The sequence below is a fragment of the Hippocampus zosterae genome, chromosome 2 (assembly GCF_025434085.1).
Source record: "Hippocampus zosterae strain Florida chromosome 2, ASM2543408v3, whole genome shotgun sequence".
Lineage (NCBI taxonomy): Eukaryota > Metazoa > Chordata > Actinopteri > Syngnathiformes > Syngnathidae > Hippocampus > Hippocampus zosterae.
In genome coordinates this window covers 30,665,442-30,683,154 of record NC_067452.1, presented here as the reverse complement: position 1 = coordinate 30,683,154, position 17,713 = coordinate 30,665,442, and the positions used below count along the sequence as shown (strand labels likewise).

The window sequence follows — 17,713 nt, the reverse complement described above, 5'->3', positions numbered from 1 at the left end:
CCCAAAGACCAGTGATAAGTTAGTTTTTCAGCCACTACACTGGAGACAAGATGCGCCCCAAAGTCTGCAATAGACACATTTTTGAATACGGGGTTAATTGTACTTTATTTATTCGTGCAATATACGGTTATATTTTCCGAAACAGTTTGGTATTATCTGTACACAACACAATGATACTTTTATTCAAGGTTGGCGTGTTGCAAGAAAAAAAATAATACTCAGACATGTATTGTGAAGAAAGCAACCTTTTATTGGTGTGAGGCCATCCTGTCGCAAGTGAGGGCAAAAAAGGGTTTAAAAACAATTGGTGCTCTGAAACAAACCACAGTTGCCACTAGTGGGTGGGGCTTACAATTGAGAGTGGGTGTGGCGTCGCACCCAAGAAGTGAGGGGTTCCACAAAAACAATTGAAAACACATCACTTGACTTCTTTCACGTCCACACTACAGCAGTATCAGAACTTTCTCAGGGGAGGGGGGCAAGGAGGTGTTGTAAATTTGTGCGTGTGTGTGCCAACAGAATTGGGTTAGGGTGTGTAACATGAATTGCTTTAAAAATGTTTTCTTAATGTAAAGGGGCTTCTCATGAGGACTGGAACCTTCACTCCCCTTCTGTGTTGGTTGTCATCATGACGAAAAGACAAGACCGGGGCGCCCCTCCACCCATCCGTCCTCACTTGGCGTTGGCGGCGCCGCTGAGCACCTTGCGGACGGCCTGAATGATAGCGTCGCGGTCGATGCCGAAGATCTGGAGCAGCTCGTGGGGCTTGCCGCTGCGGGGCACCTGCGACACGGCCAGGCGGTGCACACTGAAGCCGCTTTCATTCACCACCGCTGAGCACACTGCCTCGCCGAGACCACCTGATAAGGAACACAGCAAAGACCGATTCGTACAAGATTTCTGCACGTATCAGCAAATCGACTGCAATATACGCGCATAACACAAACGCACAACATACATGCATACGTATTCAGGGTTGTTAGTCGATTCAAATTTTAAATTGTAATTCATTGCATGATTTCCGTAGTGAACTTGCGGCTAATCGCAAAATTGCTCACACATTTTAGATCTGTTCTAAATTCATTCATCTGTACATTTATGATTAGATTTCTAAATTCACATTGTATTTATGTATTTATTATTTATATGTGTATTTTTATTTGGTTAGTTCATTTATTGTTAGCATGGACAGATTAAAAAAAGATTACCGGTACATTTTTGTATGATGATTCATTTTAATAATTCATGAAATATTTTGTGAACGGATTAATTGTAAATAAAATACTGACAATTTTACATGTACATTTAATATGACTTTATTCTTTTCAATATTGACACATACCTGTTCTTTGTAGTCATCTTTTCAAAACGCCATACAGAATGATAATGCATTTTTATTTCATTCTGAAAATGAATTATTTTACATCATTTATACGCACTTTTTAACTTTCTTTTTTAACTCCTATCTAAAAGCACCTCTAAAAATTCCTTGAGCATAAAAGATTGCCCAACCCTGTGTTAGAGTGGAGGCCACTATTTGAGGAGTACAAATGGACGAATGGCCAGAAGATAAAGAAGCTACAGTGAGTCAATAAATGTGAATGCTGCACCCTAAAAAATTGTGTTGTAGCATGATGTCTTGGAATACTGGACATATGATTTGAACATGTGTAATACCTTTGTACAAACATTGCACACAACCGAACAAAAAATGGCAGCACCAAGGTTAGCACTGACTACAAGAAAGGTGTCCTGGCTGGTCCACCTTACGCAGTATAATAGAAGGTTAAAGGAAGTAGCGGCACAATAAACAAGCACACAGACATTTTGGACATTTAAATGCACGGCGCTGGTAATGTATGTAGGTCAGCGAGGGCCCACAGGCCAAAAGCGGAAATTAAAAAGCTCTGACGGGCTGTGCCGACTCCCATCCCCCCACCAACATCATGTACCATGACCCCCCTCCCCCGACCGCTCTCATCTCCTTCCTTGCTCACAAGAATCACCCAAATTTCTCCACATCTTGTCACTCTGCCTGTAGCCTCCTTTCCCTTTTGTCTTTCGATCCTTTCTTTTTTGATCCATTTATTCTGCTTCAAGCCATTTTATTTACGAGTTGATGCGCAATAATCTCCACGCGTTCTGCTTGAACACCTCGTTCTCTCTTTTTCTGTTATAATAGCTTCTAGCCTTCAGTAAGGGAAGAAATACACGTTTTTTTTGGACACGTTTTAAGACATACATTGACAAACACCTCCCTGGAGTATGAATAGCATATCTGTACCATTCTTTCATCAAAATCACACAAGGTTCAATAAATAGGAATACATTTAAAGCATATTTGTTGATAAGATAGTATATTTAGCTCCTTTTGTGTGATGCAGTCAGCCAGCATTCATCCCCGCCCCACATTCTGGGGCCAATGGCGAATCCAATTTTCATTAGCATGATAACTAATGAGCTAAATCTCACCGACGTGTTCCCGAAAACAAGCGAGCACCCTTAACTTAAAGACAATACTGGTCAATAAAGATTAATTATCCAAATACATTTCCCATGAATAAATGAACGCTGAACACTGTGAATGTGGCACATGGACAAACACCCGCCCGCACTTCTTCTTCAATGCCGCTTATCAGAAGCTAACGCTGTTATGAAGCTAATCTTTGACTACTACTCAATATAGCTCGACTTATTTTGCACCAATCTGTTACTTATTTCACCATATCACGCCAGTTCTGGAACTTAGTCGAGCCTAAGTGCCAAGTTTTACCTGGAAAACTGATGTGGGGTGGTAATCATGCTAATTGGCCACACTGAAATGTAACAGTGTGGTGGAAGTACCAAATGACTCGCAAAGACACCATTTTAGAAATAGGCAGATGCAACCGGAGTATCCACAACAGTTGGTTCAAGGTCAAAAGAAGTACAATAAATATTTACGGCAAGATGGACAATACGTCATTGATTCTGTGTTATTGTCAGATAAACAAGTCCCAAACAGGATTCAGTAGACAATGCAAACATGGCAGGTGTTCCACTCCAGTCCAATAGGGGGCGATATGTCAGAATCACTGAATTTGCATCAAAAATATGTCTCCAAATGGGATAAAACTGTCATCACAAACCTTCGTCACATCTCGCAAGAGCTTAACTCATCAAATTATCACGGGAGTCAATTTGGACAGGGTTAATTTTTCTCTGCCTTTCTGCTTGTTTTTCACAACACCTAGTCCAAAAGACAGGGCGCCATCTCACGGCCTAACGAATTAGCGAACAATCTCCTGTACTGCTCACCTTCATAGTAGTGGTCTTCCACGGTGATGATGCGTCCCCTGGTGGCCCTAGCGTTGTCAATGATGGTCTTGGAGTCCAAAGGTTTAATGGTGAACGGGTCAATCACGCGGATGTTAATTCTCTCTGTGGAGGAGAAGGGAGAGGATTCTTGAGTGGGTGTTTTCACACATCCAAAATACAAAACAAGGTTCTCTGTACGTACCTTTTTTCAGATGTTCGGCGGCCGCCAGCGCTTCGTGGAGTGTCACCCCCGCGCCAATGACGGTCACATGGTCGTCATTGGTTTTGTACACAACCTGAGATGGAAGGGAAGGCTAAAGCATTAACTCCATATCAAAAGACAGAGTTGTAGTGGGCAGATTTGGCAAAACTACTCACTCTGATACTTGTGTAAAAGTACTCTTGTAAAAGAAGCACTTTCAAACAGCCATCGCTGCGTACAAAGGTGATATTGTTTTGCCCCAGTGGACCTTGTACATTCCATCCTGTAGACTTGGGCCCCCTATCTCCTTATCTGAAATCAACGGTCTCAAACTTGGGACTTAAACTGGACAGTGATTTCAAACTCGATCGGCAAATTGGTGCCGTTGTTAAATCCAGCTTCTTTCACCTTAGACAGCTGGCCAAAATAAAACCTTTCCTCTCACATGAACACTTTGAGACAGTAATTCATGCCTTTGTCACATCCCGGCTTGATTACTGCAACGCCCTGTACTTTGGAGTCAGCCAGTCCTCCATCAAGCGCCTTCAGCTGGTACAGAATGCCGCTGCTCGCCTCTTGACTGGTACTCGTAAGAGAGAGCATATAACTCCTACTTTGGCATCCCTTCACTGGCTCCCCATTCATTTTAGAATTATTTTTAAGATCCTCCTCTTTGTTTTCAAATCTCTGAATAATCTCGCGCCACCTTACCTCTCTGAGCTCATACGCCCCTACACCCCTGCCCGGCGCCTCAGGTCTGTGGACCAGTCTTTGCTAGACGTACCAAGAACTAAACTGAGGCTCAGAGGGGATCGAGCCTTTTCTGTTGCTGGTCCATCTCTCTGGAATGACCTCCCACTGAACATTCGGCAAGCCTCCTCGCTGCCCATCTTTAAAGCCCTCCTCAAAACTCACTTGTATTCTTTGGCGTTTGACTCAGCATGACTTAGATTTGCTCTTGATTTTACTGCTTGGTGCTTTCTACCGCCTTATTACTTATTACTTATTACTGATTCGTCTTACTGTTTATTGTATATGTTAAATCGCTCCATGTACAGCACTTTGTATGCAGCGATGGCTGTTTGAAAGTGCTCTATAAATACTGTTGACTTGACTTGACAAAGTGCTGTACATGGAGCAATTAACATATATCCAACAATAAAGCAATAAATCAGTAACAAAGATGGTCGAAGGCACCAAACAGTAAAACTAAGATCAAATATGAGTCAAATGCCAAAAAATACAAGTGAGTTTTGAGGCGGGTTTTAAAAATGGGCAGTGAGGGGGCTTGCCGAATGTTCAGTGGGAGGTCATTTCAAAGAACAACAACTGCTTCAACTCGTACTTAAGTAAAAAAAAAACATACTCTGAAATGTATCTCACTACAAAAATCAAAAACACAAATGATTTTTTTTCTGGTCAATTATGTAAAATGTTAGCTTTGATAAATTGCAGGGTGGAAAACTAGCTGGACAACAAATGTGTTAAAGCAGCATGTTCACACAATTATTTAGTGGTAAATTATGTGACAACATGCATAAATGTTGAAGACGATTAAAAGAACCGAACAGACATGCTTTTGTTACTAGCATGACTTAGATTTGTTCTTGATTTTACTGCTTGGTGCTTTCTACCGCCTTTATTACCGATTCGTCTTAGTGTTTATTGTGTATGTTAAATCGCTCTATGTACAGCACTTTGTATGCAGCGATGGCTGTTTGAAAGTGCTCTATAAATACTGTTGACTTGACTTGACTTGACTTGACCCCCCCAACCCCCTACAGTACACACCTTAGCCTGTCCAACATGGAAGTCCTCATTGCTGTTATAGATGATGTTGTTCTCTGGGCGGCTTGTTCGGATGAAACACAGACCCTGTGGGGGGGGGGGGGGGGGGGGGGGGGATCATAACTCCAATTTATACCGTGCCTTGAGGATCGAGAAGAAAACAATCCATCCGTCCATTTTTTTCAGCGTGTGTCCTCCCTAGGTTTTCGGCTGAGCTGGAACATATATACCCTGCACACTGGAGTAGTCAGCAGCCAATCACAGGTCACAGATAGCCAAAACAACCATTCACATCATCATCATATTCACACATGCGGACATTTTGGGTCTTCAAGATATGAAATGCTTTCCACAATACACAATTCTCCAAGTATAAATTTACCGCACGTCTTTATGATACGAATATTATGTGTCATTATCATGATGACGATATTTTTTGGGTTGATATATTGTGTAGCCCTACTTTGATTAGATGTACTGTACACAGCACAGGTGTCAAAATCAAGGCCCGGGGGGCCAGATCCGGCCCCCGCGTCATTTTATGTGGCCCGCGGGAGCTAATTATGTGTGTCAACTTTCATGGTTCTTGCTGAAATCTGGAGCGAAATGTCAAACTATCATGGGTAATAAATAACGGTGAGATTTTACACCGGCCTTCCGAGGGAAGCCGTAGATCCAAAGTGGCCGGCGACAAAAAATTAGTTTGACACCCATGGTATACAGGATGCAAGAAATCCATTTAGCATTTTAACCATTGTTACCTTTGTGTTAGCCGAAAGCTCCACAGCCTTCTCAGTGGAGACACCGTCACTAGGGTAGAAGACGGTGGCCCCGGGAATGGCTCTGAACATGGCCAGATCCTCCAGACCCATTTGAGAGGGACCGTCCTCTCCTACACACGCACACAAATAACACCCATGTGAAATATCATGAAGAGTGAAGCTCACATATGCGCAGCATGCCAGCAGACGAGCATGCATTCAGGTCGTGAGCATGCGGTATACCTGAGAAGGTGGAGGAGGAGAAGGTGAAAGGGAAGGAAGTGGGGAAAGAATCACATCGCTTCCGTGACTGGTGGGGGGGTCAAGGGGAGGGAGGTTGCTGATTTCAAAAAGAGGAAGAGGAGTAGGAGAAGGTGACAAGATGGGAGGTTCAAGTTAAGGATTCTCGGGAAGTTTTTACAAGTGGGGAAAAAAAACTGTCTATAAAGCCCCTTAAGACTGTCTAGTTAGTGATTGGCTGACCGATGGAGACGCCGCAGTGGGATCCGCACAGGTTGATGTTGCTCTCAGAGATGGCGGCCATGCGCAGCTGGTCGTAAGCCCGGGAGAAGAAGGTAGCAAAGGTGCTGGCAAAGACCACGTTGCGGTCTCGCACGGCGCACCCGATGGCCACGCTGACCTGTGAGAGGGAAGTGAGGCGGACATTTTGAAGCGGCAGCCCCACTGCTGTTCAACCATTTTCTTTCAAGGTTCCATCGTAACCACAAAACGTCTACGGTGCATATGAAGTTTCTTCTTCTCACCATTACATATTGATTGTCGATGCAATGTATTACAAAGTACGATTGGTATGAGCAAAGATGCAATACATAGAGTATATCCATCCACCCATTCATTTTCCAAATCTGCTCATCCTCACAAGGCGGACGAGGCGGAGTCTATCGCAGCCGTCTTCGGGCAGTAGGCGGGGTACACCCTGAATCGGTCGCCAGCCAATCACAGGGCAACATAGACGAACAGCCGTCCGCGCTCACAATCGCACGTCGGGACAATTTCGAGTGCTCCAATAACCCCCCGTGCATGTTTTTGAAATGTAGGAAGAAACCGGAATACTCGGAGAAAACCCACACAGGAAGGCCAAAGCCGGTTTCGCACCCTGTACCTCTCCACTGTGAGCCGGACGTGCAAATTAGTTGTCAACCGTGCCCGCAATAAATATATTCACTTTAAAATAAAAGTGGCTAGCAGTTGAGAGTTTAGCAGTCTCTTCATTTCTTGCCTCCCTGGGTGAGGAACTGCTCACTTGAATGTGTGAAAAACAGAATCGAATTCAATTGGACGGTAGATACAAATTTTGGTATCTTTAAATATGTCATCAATTTCCATGTTGTGGCCACAGGTTGGAAAGCCTCCCGTGGATCTCACGTTTCTGAATAATACGCGCAAATGTGGTCACAGGAACATCAAAGCTGCTTGAAGAGGGCATTGTGCCCTTTACCTTTAATGCGTTTGTCTCGAATTTTCTTTCTGGGGGGTGAACCGTGTTTTAAACGACGATTCTTTTGTTGTAAACTTCCTTCTGTCGAGTTCAACAGTATTTATGGCTGTACTGCTCGTTCAACTTGAGGCAATGCATAGCAGAGAAAACCCATCCTACCATGTTTTGCTCAGCGATGTAGCACTCCACGTAACGGTTGGGGTGTTCGTTCTTAAACAGCTCGGAGAAGGTCGAGTTCTTGGTATCTCCGTCGAGCGCCACAACACGCTCGTTGTAGCGGCCCAGCTTGGCCAGAGCCATGCCGTATGCCTTCCGGGTGGCAATCTGCTCACAGACGCACAGAAAGACGAGAGGATGTGGATTTAAAGGACAATCACAGTCAGGCTTGAATGTGTTCAAAATGAAATGGAATGGCAACAAAATAGTGTCCTCTTGCTCGGTTTTGACATTGATGACAATTTTCATTTCTCTTTTTTTAGGTTAGCCCGCTACATATAGCAACTGCAACTCGATTGTTTGTATTTCAGCCAGTGTGGATGCCAACAAAAATTGTACGCCTCATCTTGCTGACCTTCTCTCCGGGTTTGTAACTGGGTGCGCTGGGCATGCGGATGTTGCGCAGGCTGACGGGCGCGGCGTCCTCGACGGGCGGCGAAGGATAGAGGCGCTTGTTGCAGCTGACCATGCGGCTCTGCAGCTCCTTGATGACGCTCTCGGCCATGTCTTTGGGGAGAGGCTTCCCGTGCCAGCCCATCTTATCCTCGGCCGCTGAAAGGTACATTCGTCACCACGGCAGTGTACTTTGCAGTAGCGTATTTGCATCGTACTGAGAGCTGTTTCTCATATTTTGACCAACATTTTAGAAAGTGATCAGAATATTAGGAATGTCACTCTGTATATGGCAGTAAGGCTCGACACCACTGCAAATTCATTGTTCATTTTTAGAATTCATAGTTATTTTCCATGCCATTTTTCCAAACGTTATGGTCAAAGGGCGACAGGGCGAAAATGCCAAATTAATAAAATTGGGCTGTATTGCGCTTAAAAAGGCAGGATTTTCTTAGATGGCGCCTGTACCGGGTGTCATTCGATAGCGCGGATGGACTTTGACGGATTTTGTATGGCGGCTCATGCATAAAATCAAGCTGACACAGCAGGCTGCATTCAGGGTCAAAGGTTAGAATCACGTGGACCACACAGCCTAAGAATGTTATGATAACTGCTCCTACCCATGTTCTGGAGCCCCCAACCGCATAATAATGTACATTCCCCTCCTTCATAATAACAAAATGTTCGCACAATAGGCTATTGGTGTGTGTATTCTACACATTCTTGGGGATTAAAAAGAGGGGATGGGATTAGGTTGGGGTCAAGGTCTCCTATTCATTTTGACAACGAATTGAATGTAGATGTTATTATTAAATGAAAATAGTGGTCAAATATTACCTTGTATGCCCTTGCCCTTGATGGTCTTGGCGATGACGGCAAGTGGCTGGTGGCGCGGCTGATTCAGGACCTTACACAATTCTTCCACACTGTGTCCGTCCACGATGATGGCATGCCACCTGAACAAGTACACTCAAACTATCAACACTGTTTTGGATTTAGACAATTTAATTAGGCACACGCAAAAAGTTAATTCTTATCTATTATTCCACATGAAAAATAATTTGGATCTTTTTTTCTGGAGTAGTCAAAATTTCTTGGGATGATACATTTCAGGCTTTTGTTATATTTGACTCTGTGTGTAGTGAGTCTATTCAGGCTAAAATACCCCCCAAAAACCACACAAATTTTAGTATGCAAGAACTTACTGGATAACATATTCAAAGAGTACATCATTTCACAGCGTAACAGGCTCACCCGAAGGCCTCGCAGCGTCGTTGGTACTTCTCGACGTGGTGCTGGAGAGGCGCCGGGTCGCTCTGGCCGAGCCGGTTGATGTCCAAGATGGCCACCAGATTGTCTAACTGGTAGTAGGAGGCAAAGGCCATGGCCTCCCACACCGAGCCCTCAGACAGCTCGCCGTCACCCAGCAGGCAGAAGACCCGGTAGCTGCGTGCAGACGACCAGACACACAGAAACCGCATGAATGGATCATCTTTTTTTTTATTCATTCATTAATTCCAAAGGATTTTAAATGATGCGCAAGTTTCCAACTAACAATTTTGTCTTTGGGTTTATGTGTAGATTGGCTCAATTGTTTTTATTTGGGGTGGGGGGTGGGGGACAAGTGTGTTTTGAAATGTGCAGCATTCTCTCACATAAGAGTACTTGTAAGTTTCATTTAGTTTAATGACCGTATTTTCCGCGCTATAAGACGCACTTTCAAAGAATGGCCCATTTTAAAACTGATTTCATATATAGAGCGCACCGCATTATAATGCACAGAGAATAGAAGCAACAATGGTGGCTGCGGTTGCATTATGCATCCACTAGATAGAGGTACACTAAAGGAATACACTACAATATAGTTTTATTTCGATCAGGCTTTCAGAACCGCTGCAGTTGACACAAAGCGCTTGACAGCCAATCCATATCAGATCCAATATTCTGATTTCTTGGATGTAGTATTTTAAATGTTCTGTCAAGCGCTTTGTTTCAACTGCAGCGGTTGAAACAATATCCATATATAAGGCGCACCGGATTACAAGGCGCACTGTAAGCTTTTGAGAAAATCGAATGCTTTTAGGTGCGCCGTATAAGTGCGGAAAATATGGTACATTTCAATTTGAATTGCACTGGTCAGCAGAACATTTTAAATCAGAGTTGGCTTTGTATGTCCCCAAAGGTATTATTAATTTTAAAAAGACTCTACTTTTTTTCATAGCACATCAGATTTCTGAGATATTTTTACTTTTGTTTTTAAATTTGACCTGTAAAAGCTAGCGCAAGACGGATTTTACAATGCGTTGTCATTTATGGCAAAAAAAACATTTAAAAAATTAAATTACCTCATATATTACCACATGAAATATTACTTTGTAGTTATATTATTTGTATTATTATGAAAACTTGATGTGTCAGAGAAAAATTTAGGACAGGTTCAGAATCAGCGCAACAAATAATCGAGAAAAGTTGATCTGCATCTACAATTTTAAAAAAATTAATGTTTTTTTTTTTAACTTTTTGAGCGAGATGAAAGTGGGTATCTTAAATACTTTGTAACGGTAGATGCCAAGTCACTCTTGGGGTCCTTTGGTTATGAATGGTGCGGTACCATCGAAATGCTATATTGTAGATTTGACTGCATCAATACAGAGGGAATCTCTTTTCTAGACATCACTCGAGTAGCAGAAGTTTGGAGCAGCTGGGGAGTCTTTCCGGCAGCTTTCTCTCCTCAGCACAATTTCAGATCAGGCCTGACGGGATGCTTTTTAAACACACAGAGGCACACTTCACCAGCGCCCCACCCACTACATCCTCGTCTTTAGTCGGCTGCGTAATGATTGCTGACAGCTTTCCGGTCAAATAGACACGTTCTTCATAAAGCTGCAAGATAGGCAGAGACACTTTGCATTCCAACCTCACACGCAAAGAAACAACAAAGCGCACGGACGCTAAAAGAAAAAAACTGATATAAGCCAAAAGGAATTCCACAAAGGTGGATGCAACGAGATGGAGCGATGTTAGCTATACTCAGAGTTAAAGCAACAAAAAGGAAGAACGGCTTCGGTGCTTTCCCAACAGTTGCCTGGGGTTAGTCTTTCAATTGAATGCATGGAAAGAATAGAGTATGAATTTTAAAAAAAGTACTATTATGACTATATCATGATTTTTTTTTCAAAACGCAGAAAGTCAATACTTGGGATAAATTCTTGACAAAATGGATATTCTAAATGGATTGAAATAGAGCAACAAAAAAAGGGTTCAGTAACAAGTAGATTTTCATAATTTCTTCGAGTGTCTACATCTATGATACTTTGCACACAAAGACCGCCCATGCCCGCCTTACAACGGAAAACGATAGAAATCGTCAAAGAACAAATTTTCACTCAGTACGCAGCCATTGACTGTCCGCGCTTCACTCAATAATCTCGTCTTTTGACATTCATTACGGTCGATTATTGCAGCATCATTACCCTCAAGTCTGCTGCATTGGACACGTTCATTCATGCATACGTTATTTTTTTTTGGTACTGCTTGAACAACCGCACCCACGTTTTGGTTGATCATTTACTTCACCCTTCATAAACATTTCAAAATATCTTGGGTTTTCCTCAATTCATCAATACAGTCCAAGACAATACAGATACACAATACGGATAAGCACTTAAACACTGGGAGATATTTTTAAACATTTGCATTATTATTGCATTTAATAATAATAATAATAGTTTACCAGAACAATATGAATAACGCAAGTAAGAAATCATACGGTTCTACTGTCGAATAGGGAGGCATGCGGCATGAAACTGCAAGCTATCAAATGCAATTCCTTGACCTATAAAAAGCTACAGACCACAAAAGTAGGTGATGCCGGGTCTCCATGGTAACGACATGCAGTCATCTCCACATGGTTACAGGGCATGACACCCTCGCGTTCATGTACCAAAGGATAAATAAATAAATACAAATTTAAAAAAGGTCTCTATTCTCTTTATTACAAGTTGGTAGAGTATCCTAGTGATGTGAAACTGTCGTGTTTATGCAAAATAATTGAATTTCCATGAAATCAGTGGTTGAAGCCTATTTTGGGTTTTGGAGCCTTTATGTTGTATTGAATTAGAGTGATGAGCTGCGCTGAGTATCAAGGCGGGGAAAACCTATGCGGCCTTCTGCACCCATGTACTCTATGCATGTTGCACGCACAGCCGGGCAAAGAGTAAGACAGGAGACACACCAAAATGGAAGCTATGTACCTTTGCATTTTGGAGGAGGTGTTGGGGGAGAGTGAAGCAGATGGGGAGACGGGGCGTGGAGGGAGTGCACTTGCATGTGTGCTTATTAGAGCAGAAGCAAGTGAGCGCTCACAGCATGGACAGAAAGAGAGAGTACACTATGGCATTCCCCACACTGTTGTTGCAAAAAAAAACAACAACAAAAAACAAACAAACAACAACAACACACTATAGCGTCTTTAGGATGCGCCGATATGCCTTGTAATGTCATTCATTTTATTTTATTTTATTCAAAAAAACATTTTCCACACGGAACCTGATAACATAATAAGCCGTCTTGTGTAGTAACCGCTGTCCCTGAAAGGGTTAGATATAAAAGTGTCAGCGTTAATGTACATGGTCGGCTTCACGAATGTCAATCCAGAGCGCACCCATCAAGGGTGTGTTTGTTCCAACGCTGCGGGCTAAAATGTCATGTCAACACAGTGGGCTTCTGTCAGTCAAAATCTCTTGCACTATCAGGATGCAAGGTCAATTCATGAATTAATTTTTCTATAATGAGTGAGGCCAGCTGGCAATTAATTTTAATTCATCTTCGGGAAGAATTTTTGAAACGCTCAAAAAGTTGTACCTTTACCTGAAAAGATCTTTTTCTGCTAAATTGCAAATAGCACAAATTACATTATTTCTGCCCCAAAATACCACCCCCACCCCCAAAAAAAACAACCTGAAAATGTATTTCCTGTAAATGAATATATATGTGTCCTGGGATTGACTGGCAACTAGTTCAGGGTGTAACTCGCCTACTGCCGCTGGGATCTGCTCCAGCACGCCCGCCACACTCACTCGTTTGACCAATATAATGTTACAAGACAATAAAGTTAGAGTTTTTAAAAAAAGGAATGAACAAAATTTCCAGCATTCTCAATATTTTGCAACCGTAGCTTGTGCGTCTGTCTACCTTTCAATCAGGTGGGTAATCAGGTTTTCGTGTCGGTTACCTGGCCTCGTCGAAGTACTTCCCAGAGTAGGCCATTCCGCAGGCAGCCCCGAGACCTTGGCCCAGAGAACCTGTGGCCACATCCACAAACTGCTGCCTCTGTTGGCAGAAAAGACAATTGGATCAAAACACAGGCATGGTTGTTGGAGTTTTCACATCACCAAAATATAAAAAGACGCAGTACATTATATCTAGGTTCAGAATCAGAATGAGAATCAGAGTCAGAATCATCTTTATTGGCCAAGTATGTAGAACACACAAGGAATTTGTACCCGGTATAACACGCTGCTTGTTCGGAGGCTCAACAGCTGGGTCATCTGTATTAAATATGCTTTTCTGTATGGAATGTGCATATTCTCTATGAGCACATTCCAAGAAAAAAAAAAATATATTTGTTTTAAACTGAATACTCTAAATTGCCCATCGGTATGAATTGGAGTGTTTGTCTCCATATGCGCTCTGACCAGTCCAGGGTGTACTCGGGCCAAAAGTACCTGGGACGTGCTCCAGCTCACCCTTCACCTAAAGTGCTGGAAAATGGTCAGAAAGTAGAACTTCTGGGTTCCTCACCGGGACAGGGTGACCCTCAAGGATGGAGTCGACTTTGCGCAGGTTGAGCAGCTCATTCTCCTTCAGGTAGCCCGTCTCCGCCCACACAGCATACAGCACAGGGGCAGCATGACCCTGGAAAGATGTGGAAGAGATCAAATAGTCTATTCACCCTTGTTTTGCAAGGACCCATAAAACCTAACTTATGAATGAGATAGTAGAATTTCATTATGTTGATGTTAACTCACTCAGTACCAGCCCATTCTAGACCAAGTCTGAAAAGACGTTTAAAAACGTCTTTGGGAGTGAATGAGTTAATGAGGAATTTTGAACACCACAAATGTTCAAGTCTTGGGATGGCCTATTGGAGTTTTGAATTTCACCAGTATTTCAATGGATGCCCTAGAGAGAAAATGTGGTAAAATAGAAATGGATTTTATTTGAACTATTTTGAAAGAAATATTGTTATCAACACAAACACCTTTAAGTGGTCCTTCAAATTGTTTATTTATACAGTGCATATTCTAGTAAAGTACATATTCTGTCCGGTGACAGCCACTCTGGAGTAATGCATGTACTACCTTGGAAAGGATGAAACGGTCATTGTTGGGGTTGCGTGGGTCTTCAGGTCGGTGCTTCATGGTATGAAAAAAGACCACAGACATGATCTCTGCAACACTGCAACATGATGTGGGGTGACTGAAAGAGATGAACAAGACATAAGATATGTGATCATTTGGTCAAATGTTAAAATAGATCACAACCAAAGCATGTCAGTGTGAGAAAGTAAAAAAACAAACAAACAAACAAACAAAAAAAACCCCACAATTGCTATCAGTTGTGCGTATTGACAATTTCTATGCTTTTATTGGGTTAATTCATGCCATAGCACATGTTGTCAGACTTAAGAGAGGCCTCCCTCTCACGCACACACTGGATATTGTTGTTTTTGTGCATGCACACTCTTTAGACATCTTGCAGGTTATTGCTCTTTCCATTTCCACTCTACATGCCAGAAATACCTCACCGCAGCCTTCTTGCATCAAGGCTTAATCTGTCCTGAAAGGGAAAATGTGATTAAATGAGGGGAGCCATAGCCTAAAAAATATTCAGTGAGTTCAAGGGTGAAAAGAATAGATTATATTGGGTACGATACAGTATGATGAAGAATACTTAGGCCCCATAAAATAAATAAATAAACAACAACATTGGAAAAATCAAGGGGGGAATACCGAAGTACTGTACCCAATAAAGTAGAACGTAAAATATGGACAGGAAAACTAAAAGACGTCGCTTATGTCTGGAAACCCAACATTTCTTTAACCTGTCACGACAAGGAGCTGGTAATTTATTGAGACGCACACAAAACGTGAGTAAAACTCGAGTTTTAAAAAAAGAACCATGTGTTTTATTTTGAAAGTCTGCCGGTATGTAAATGTTCGATTGAATGACAAGCGCTTAACGGCTGCAGCGACGGAAGCGTGCGAGTGAGACACGAGCCCCATTCGGCCTTTACTCTGCAACACGTCCCACTAAGTGCATTGGACCGCGGACTGCATCGAACCGGACTTCGCTCCTCCTCTTCTCCTCCTCCTCCTTACATAACCCAACATGGAAGCGGTCCGTCCCACTCTAGGCTGGACCTAATCACGTTCTTCTTCATTTTAAAACCCGTTTGTATCTGTGAACGGTGAGCGGAAAATATGACGTGATAAAAAGATTTATTTTTTTTTAGAGGAGGTGTTGGGGAAGGGGTAAAACACCATTATTTATATGAGACAGTGAACCAATGGAATAAAAAAATCCCTTGCAACATCAGTGTTAAAAATAAAAATGTGTGCATCCGTTGTATAGTAAAAACATGTTCTACGGCAAATAAAGTATTACCCGTTTTTTTGCCTCCGGGAAACATGACATTTCTTCTACTCGTGAATAAAGTATTCTACAGAAGGAGAATATAATAATGATTGAGCATTCGCATGAATACACTTACTTAAACATAATCTTCGGAACTAAGATTATTAAGAAAGAAGATTACCAGCAATAGAGTATCATTTACGTCCCATACAGTTAGGTACAGCAGAATATATGAGAAACGATTTTGTGAACTATTTAAGCATTTCTTCCAGAAATCAAGTATTTTATGGATAGAAAGTTCAACAAAAGAATTGCATGACAGCCACAAGTGAATTTTTAAACCACAATTTAGCGTGAATACGCAGTATAGTGCAGACAAATTCAATGAATTTTCATTCCATTACGAGTAGAATACGTATATGTATAGTGAATTGCGTTTATTGAGCCAGTAAGCACAGAACCGGGAGATCATATTTTCTGCACCTGTCATGAGACAATGCTAATTCTGCATTAGTGTGGCTATTTTTTATTCCACACATCTTTTTATTCACGCGTGGCCAAAGTGTACTAAATAACCGCGTGTGTAACTTTATTTGGCGTTTTCGGTTGTTCCTCGTTTTGATGAACAAGAACGCTTTTGTTTTGGACCGTGACCTGCCAAGGTGGGATCCATTTAGGTCTTACCCGCTGCCCGCCGCAGTGGTCGCCTTGATGGAGTTGATCCGAAGCCGGTTAGCGAGGTTCCTGAGCGCCTGCAGCGTCTGTTGGTCTGGTTTGTGGTAGTCTTCCATGTTGTACCCGTGTAGACAGATTAAGATGAGTTAACACCCCCAAAATGGTCCCGCGTGCGCAATGGTCGACTGCAGGGGTTAAAAAGGCGGTCGTGGGTCTGCAGCAGAGTGACAGAAGTGAAACCGGTGAGGGAGGGTAGAGATTTGGGGCGGGAGTGGGGCGTGTTAGCAGGCAAATCCTATGAATATAGCTAATCTAGCGCTGAAAGCAGCCTGCACTCAGACTCCGAAGTCACGCACGAGCACAGCCAATAGTAAATGATATTTGGTTTGAGGCCAAAGCCACGCCCACAGCCACAGTCCACACAGTTGCACGTTTATGATTGATTGCTGGGAATAACGCGCAACCCCATTATTCGCGTTGAATAGAGACTATGCTGGCACGCGATTCGTAAAAATTAGTGGATAATTGACTGCATTTTTTATTTTTGCTGAGGGGGGGGGGGGGTATTTTGTTTGTTTTAACGAAAACAATTCTTCAGAAAAAGACTAACATTCAGTCTGTGCTTTGTAAATGAAAAAATATGTCTGTCTATCTATCTATTAGAAAATCCACAAATATTCGAATTGACGGGTTCCAAATCATGAGCATGTGGGGGACCACTGCTGGCATCCGATGAGCTACGCACGGTACTGATTTAAAAGTACACTCGGGGAAAAGAAAGGACGGTTTGCCGAGTAACACAGACCGCTTTGAATGGAGAATGGTAGTCTATGCTTATCTTTAGGTTTGCTCAACAAGATACTGCATAGGGAACGCTGCCCGTCGGATTTGCAAATGCTTAACCAAACCCAACGTTCGCCATCCCTGCTCTTGGGAGCACACTAATAGTTGTGCGACTGTATTCCATGCATACCGCTGCACTATTGCAGCCATAGCAGACGACTTTTCTACCTGGCGACATCTGATGGTTGAACACCGAAACTGCACCACCAAAACTACTTGAGTTCAACTGCGCAAAAAGTCGAGTTAACCTCGTGCCTGCAACAAAATTAGCAATGGAAAAAAAATATTACAATCTTCGTAAATTGTGTATGTTGTACGTTATTCCAAAATGTGTTTTTTACTTTCAAACACTCAAAATGTTCAGAGGCATCTGTGCTATGCATACACATATAGTTTTTTATTAATTTTGGGGGATTTTTTTTGCCCTCTATGGACAATAAA

General features: G+C 42.5%; 1 protein-coding gene across 1 annotated transcript; it reads right to left on the bottom strand.

Annotated features, from left to right (window-relative positions):
* Nucleotides 1-227: 227 nt before the first annotated feature.
* Nucleotides 228-16,756, bottom strand: LOC127596469 (transketolase-like). The gene is made up of 14 exons (XM_052058984.1): nt 16,439-16,756; nt 14,479-14,596; nt 13,919-14,032; nt 13,350-13,447; nt 9,371-9,562; nt 8,954-9,072; nt 8,079-8,275; nt 7,667-7,831; nt 6,532-6,688; nt 6,049-6,179; nt 5,291-5,374; nt 3,500-3,593; nt 3,298-3,420; nt 228-860 (listed from the first exon to the last, which is right to left on the bottom strand). The coding sequence occupies exons 1-14, from the start codon at nt 16,543-16,545 to the stop codon at nt 673-675; spliced, it is 1,887 nt and encodes a 628-aa protein (XP_051914944.1). The 5' UTR covers nt 16,546-16,756; the 3' UTR covers nt 228-672.
* Nucleotides 16,757-17,713: the final 957 nt, after the last annotated feature.

Coding starts and splice junctions, on each gene's coding strand:
- LOC127596469 (XM_052058984.1), bottom strand. CDS start 16,545: ATGGAAGACTACCACAAACCAGACCAACAGACGCTGCAGGCGCTCAGG. Junction 9,073..9,370: donor CGACGCTGCGAGGCCTTCGG/GTGAGCCTGTTA, acceptor GTACTTGTTCAG/GTGGCATGCCATCATCGTGG. Junction 3,421..3,499: donor CGCCGAACATCTGAAAAAAG/GTACGTACAGAG, acceptor TCTCCTCCACAG/AGAGAATTAACATCCGCGTG.